Below are 6539 nucleotides of genomic sequence, written 5' to 3'. Positions count from 1 at the left end.
CATCTGTATTCCATGCTTTTTGCGCAGTGTGGAGAGCTCCGTATATTTCGAGTTAGCTTTTTAGTCAGCCTGTATAAAGGGAGGTGAACGGCAATCCGGTCTAGGATCACTAAAGAAGCAAAGGCCAAACAAAAAAAAAGAAATCAGCGATCCGGTTTGGTATCAATAATAACGCTTATCAGACGGAACGTTAGGCCAATAGCAGTTGCCGGTTGGATTCCAACTGGCGGAACGTTCCATCATGAGCAGTTAATTGGTTAAAAATGTCTGCTTCTACGTGGTGGCACCTCGACCCATGATGGACTTCTTAGTGTTTCTCTCAGGTTTCAAAATGATTATATAACACTTTGGTCCAAACAGCGCCACCAAAATGCCCAAACTAGATGCTAAAATAGCAAACACCTCCACTACATCTGCATATTTGCCTGGAGAACTGATATATGCTGGTATGAAGGCTATCCACACGGCACAGAAGATCAACATGCTGAAAGTGATTAACTTGGCTTCATTGAAGTTGTCTGGAAGATTCCTTACCATGAATGCTAGGAGGAAACTGAGGAGTGCTAGTAAGCCAATGTAACCTAGTAACACTGCAAAACCAACTGTTGATCCAACATTGCACTCATAGACTATCTTTTCAGAATAGTATTGTGTGTTTTTATGAGGAGTTGGTGAGGCAGACAAAAGCCAGACTATGCAGATTATTGCCTGGATTGAAGTAAGAGCCAGAACTGTTCCTCTCTGCTGCATAGGACCAAACCACTTCATGATGTCTGCACCACCAGGCTTGGAGGCCTTGAACACAGCCAGCACCACCATAGTCTTTACCAGGATGCAGGAGACACACAGCACAAAGCTGTTCCCAAATATTGCATGCCTCAGCTGACAAGTCCAGAGTCTGGGACGACCAATGAACAAGAGTGAGCACAAGAAACATAGTTTGAGTGAAAGCAAGAGTTGGAAGCTGAGTTCTGAGTTGTTGGCGCGGACCATTGGCGTGTCTTTATGATAAACAAAGATCCCCAGGACAATAGCACAGACAAATGTTCCTAGCAATGAGATGGTTGTTAAGGAGATCCCCAGGGCCTCATGGTAGGACAGGAACTCAATGCTCTTAGGGACACAGTGGTCACGCTGGGGACTGGACCAGAAGTCCTCTGGACACACGGTGCACTCTGTAGAGTCTAACAAATAGGACAAGATTAAAGGGACAGACACGTATCTTCTTATAACCTTCTGTACATATACTGTAGCTACGTTATGTAACCCTACCTGTCTCATTGCTGAACTCTCCCTCAGAACAAGCAATGCAGTCGTAGCAGCAGACAGGTTCTCCTTTCCTTCTGGCCACACGGGTTCCAGGAGAACAGCTCTCACTGCACACCGACCGAGGAGGCTGCAGAGGAAAGTAAAAAGAATCAGTTTAAATATAAATTCCATTCACATCATGAGCTCAATTAAACATTTTAGAAAGCTGAAATTACTTTTGCGGGTTGAAAGTTCCAGAAGATTCTGTCTTCATCGAGGGTGAGTTCTTCATCTCCGGAGGCTGTAATCTTGACCACACCTACGTTGTGAATATTTGTGCTTCCATCAGGGAGCCACGCCCAGTTCAATATATCGTAGATTGGTAAAGCATCACCATTCTCATCAAAGTATACACGATCACCACCAGATGTGGTGAAGTTGACCTTTTCCAGGTAATAGAGAAGCTAGAAATGGTGATGAGCAGAATCATGAAGAGCAAGAGACTTTAAAAACATACTTAAGGGTCCTATTATGTGCCCAAGTCACGCTACACACTATTTGGAGATTTAAGCATTGTGCAAGGGTGTTCCTGTTGCTGATGTTACGGCTCACTCCTCCTCACCTCCACATGCAAGCACTGCTTAGCCACTCCCCCCTCACTGACTACTCCATGGCTCTACTCAGCACACCTGCTCTCCTGCACCAATCCTCTGCACCTGTCTTCCATCCTGCAATCAAGCACTGCCTCTACAAGAACCCAGTCTGCCCTTCATTCCACGCCAGAGCTTCTCGTGTCAACACGTATGGTAAAGTACAGCTCAAGCTTTAGTGTTGTTAAACTAAGTTATAGAGCTAGTTACAGTTTAGCCTTACGTAGCTTTTCCCAGCTGTTCAACTTTGCAGCTCCAGCCTTTATTGTTTTTGCCATGGTGATTGTTTGCTCTGAAGACTGACGCCTCCTCTCCTTCTCCTCCTCAGTGCTTGGATTCCATGCTGAGTTTGGCCAACCTGGAGAGCCACCAACATTCTACCACTCCACTCCTTTCCCTATTACCTTTGAAAATAAACCTGAACAACTTCTCAACAACGCCTCCTCTCTTGCTGTGCATTTGGGTCACTCTTACTAAATATAACAGCTGAGTTGCTATATTCCGCCACCAGCCTCATTACTAAAACATGTGCTCTACCCCTTACATTATGCATTGCCTTTGAACAAAACCAAATTCATAATGTCACCCACATTTGTTGAGAATTAGGAGTGAGGAAGACTTCTGCATCTTGTGTGACTATTGCATAATGAAGAGAGGCATGACCACATTTCTAGACAAGAAGACACAGCGGTAAACGCGTATTTTATTTAACATACCACATTCAGAAGAACATTTACCACCTGTCCCCACAGACCACCTTCAGAAGAACATGTAATTTACCACCTGCTCCCTATACAGACCAACCTTCAGAAGAACATGTGATTGCCACCTGCCCCTATACAGACCACCTTCAGAAGAACATGTGATTGCCATCTGCCCCTATACAGACCACCTTTAGAAGAACATGTAATTACCACCTGCCCCCTATACAGACCACCTTCAGAAGAACATGTGATTGCCACCTGCCCCTATACAGACCACCTTTAGAAGAACATGTAATTACCACCTGCCCCTATACAGACCACCTTTAGAAGAACATGCAATTACCACCTGCCCCCTATACAGACCACCTTCAGAAGAACATGTGATTGCCACCTGCCCCTATACAGACCACCTTTAGAAGAACATGTGATTGCCACCTGACCCCTATAGAGCGCCGCAGTCCCCGCCCCCTTTCAGAAAAGCGAGTGGCCCAGGAAGTGAAAGCCCCATGCATTCTGCCATCGGCACTTTTAATATAATTTATTTAAAGACGGTTACGCCGCGGACAAAGCCAATTCGGATCGTGACGAATCATGACAATGAACACAATATTCTGGGACGATCAAATCATTAGAAAGAAGAAAAGAAAGTCAGGAGACAACACTATTTGTTTTATTTTTCGTCTTATAAATTATTTGATCGGCCCAAAATATTGTGTTCATTGTCATGATTCGTCACGATCCGAATTGGCTTTGTCCGCGGCGTAACCGTCTTTAAATAAATTATATTAAAAGTGCCGATGGCAGAATGCATGGGGCTTTCACTTCCTGGGCCACTCGCTTTTCTGAAAGGGGGCGGGACTGCGGCGCTCTATACAGACCACCTTCAGAAGAACATGCAATTACCACCTGCCCCCTATACAGACCACCTTCAGAAGAACATGTGATTGCCACCTGACCCCTATACAGACCACCTTCAAATGCCAGCCTCTTCAATGTAGGAGAGAGTGCGAGTGCATTTTCTGGCAGCGTATCTCCCGCGGAACACCAGCGGCAGTGGGTAGTGTTTCTCGGCGGCATCAGTCTAACGCTCTACCCCAAACCTTTACCCTAACCATAACCGCAAGCACGACGCAACGCATGTCGGACCAAACGCACTGCCGTAGAAGCGAGCGGCAGTCGAGTGTCATAATCCCCCCAGTTTCCCTGGCAGCTGCCGCCCCTTCTCCCGGCAGTTTACCGGCAGTTGCTGCTAGAAGCGACGGCCACGAGATGGAGCGGCAGTGGAGTGACATAATCCCCCGGTACATGCTGCTCCTCCACCCCCCCGCTCCCCGGCAGCGCCACGGCTGTTACCGGCAGTTGCGGTGGCTGGCTGCCGAACGGACCAGAGCAGCAGAACGGAGCTGTCCTAATCCATCCACCTACTCCGGCTGCTGCTGGTCTCATGCCGTTGCCGGATTATGCACTCTGCAATGTAGGACAAGAGATGAGGGCATGTCTACACAAAACTCAGCTGGCATCCGGGTTCTGTCAAATGTTTCAATGACATTTTCCTAAATATTATTCTATGAGGAATAATTTCCTTATTATTCTACATTTGAAAAAGATATAGGCCTACTGTGATCTCATCAAAGTCTTATTCAATAAATAATTGTAAGCTTAGAATCCATTTGATTACAACTACGGTCATGTTCCGTGACACGTTCTGTATTTAGTTAGTGCTTTACCTTACTATTTTCCTATGATTTTGTTATATTGTTTTCCTTGTGTCTTAGTTCCAGTTGGAGTTTCCTTTGCACTTGTGTTCTCCTCGTGTATGGATTTTGATGAACAAACCGCCTGCAATTTCGACTGCTCTGCCTCTCTGCCTTTGTCCTGCGTTTGGGTCCTAACCCTCTTGATTCACACCGTGACACCTACACACTACACATACATATTTTTCTATTAATATGTATTTTTTTCATTTATACTGTGTAATTCACGTTTGATTGTTTTGATTGTTATAATTTATTTTAAATATGGTGAGATTAACTTTATAAACTAGACTGTCTCACCTGCACAACCCAATAATATGTTTTTTTTTCAAATTTCAAATGCGCATATAAACAATAAATAAAAATAATCCTACAGATAATCCTACAGGTTAACTGAATAAATATCCCACCTGCCATGGCTGTATTGTCTGCAAACTGGCACAGCTGTGTCCAGGGAAAGGCCCTCTTCCTGGCACACACTGCAACATGTCATGGAGGGCGTGGGCCAGAGCATACACAGCCTTGTATATATTATATTCTCCCCTGAGGTCAGACACATCCAACAGGGTAGTTTCTGCCGTTCCCAGGTCCTCTTGTCCAGTACACACCCTTCCACCAGCGTCCACCCACTCTGGTGGAAGGGGTGAAAATGTACACTGAAATGTGCGTTCCCAAAACTGCCTCACCTGAAAGAACACAATTAATTCATAAGTAAACCGGTAAATACAATGAATTGATTAATGTATTGATTATTCACTTCATTCACAGTTTGCAGATAATACAGTGGTACAATTATACAATGGTGCAAAATGTCATAAAGGCTTGTGTCCATTGTGGTCCTGTGTCTCAATATTCAATTCAATGAGACGTGTAAGACATACAATTAAACAAATACTTACTATTTTATCCTCATGGTCATTGTCAGGACGTATTTTTAACAAGAAGTCCTTCAAACCTGGTATCTCTCCACGACGGATGGCAAAACCCAGGGTGCCTCTCAGGTACGGCAGGTAGTGAGGATACCGGAGAATGTCTCCCCACCAACTTGAAGTGGCAGGTAAGATCCATAGCAGACCTGTCACATTCTGCTTAACCACCTGTTCATCGTTTCAAAATAAATGAAAGGCATGTCAATACATTCTCAGTTTAGATTATTTTAATTAAGAATCCCTAAATTAACATCCTCCACATGTATCGTAACACAAACCTCATCCAAGACATTACGCATATAGGTCCCGTATCCAAACATAATGACCACCCGAGCTGTGGACGTCTTCATCACAGTGACGATCCTCTGGAGTTTATCCAGGTCATTGTGGAAGGGCAGAGCCTCTGAATAAGCCACACAACCCAGACCAGACTGGTCCAGGCCAGACTGGAACAATCGGGCGGCGTCACGGCCAGCATCATCATCACTGAACAACAGTCCTACCCAGGTCCACTCGAACCACCTCATAGTCTGGAGCATAGCTCGCACCTGAGTGGATGAGGAATGGACGGAAATGTACTTAGGTTAGATCATACAGTACATGGGCAAACAGCGGCCGAGGGGCCACATGCGGCCCCCGTGTTCACTTATGTGGCCTGCAGGTTAATATTGGAATACTGTTATATTATTGATTTCAGCTGTTACAATTCCAAACATGCAAACATGACCCGCTTTAATCTATAATGGTCAATATTAGTAGCATAATTACAATTTAAATTCTGTCATTGTCAGGCGGAGGGGGGGGGGGGGGGGGGGTGGATGGTAGGAGGTTGTCCTCTAGGGAAAAAACTAAAAATGTTTGTACCCCCTCATTTTTATGTTCTCCCATAGGCGAGTTGTGACCAACTGCTACTGGTATGAACAATAAAAAACTATGAATAAAAAAAAACTATTTCAATTGTCTTTTTATGTCCAATGCATTTGAATTTAAATACGTTTGTTTTAAGTTAACATAAGTATAAATAAATGTAATAAAAATGTTAGACCTACTTTTCAGGATTAGCAAATCCTGAAATACTCAAATCCTTAGCAAAAATAGCAAATAATAATTCAGGAGTCTGTAGAAATGTAGTGGCCCTCTGGAGTTAGTGTGGAAATACAGTGGCCCTCTGGAGTGAGTGTAGAAATATATTGGACCTCTGGAGTTAGTGTAGAAATATATTGGACCTCTGGAGTGAGTGTAGAAATATATAGT

The 6539-nt window shown here is 44.3% G+C and overlaps 1 protein-coding gene across 1 annotated transcript; it reads right to left on the bottom strand.

Moving 5' to 3' along the window:
* Positions 1–273: 273 nt before the first annotated feature.
* LOC308336514 (extracellular calcium-sensing receptor-like) lies at positions 274–5824 on the bottom strand (the record flags this gene model as incomplete). The annotated part of the gene is made up of 6 exons (XM_080793880.1): positions 274–1184; positions 1273–1396; positions 1485–1712; positions 4767–5042; positions 5256–5400; positions 5604–5824. 6 exons carry the CDS (start codon positions 5822–5824, stop codon positions 274–276), a joined length of 1905 nt encoding a protein of 634 aa, XP_080650006.1.
* Positions 5825–6539: the final 715 nt, after the last annotated feature.

Source organism: Protomyctophum bolini, assembly GCF_963924005.1.
Source record: "Protomyctophum bolini genome assembly, chromosome: 21".
Lineage (NCBI taxonomy): Eukaryota > Metazoa > Chordata > Actinopteri > Myctophiformes > Myctophidae > Protomyctophum > Protomyctophum bolini.
This window is presented reverse-complemented; position numbering and strand designations above follow the sequence as displayed.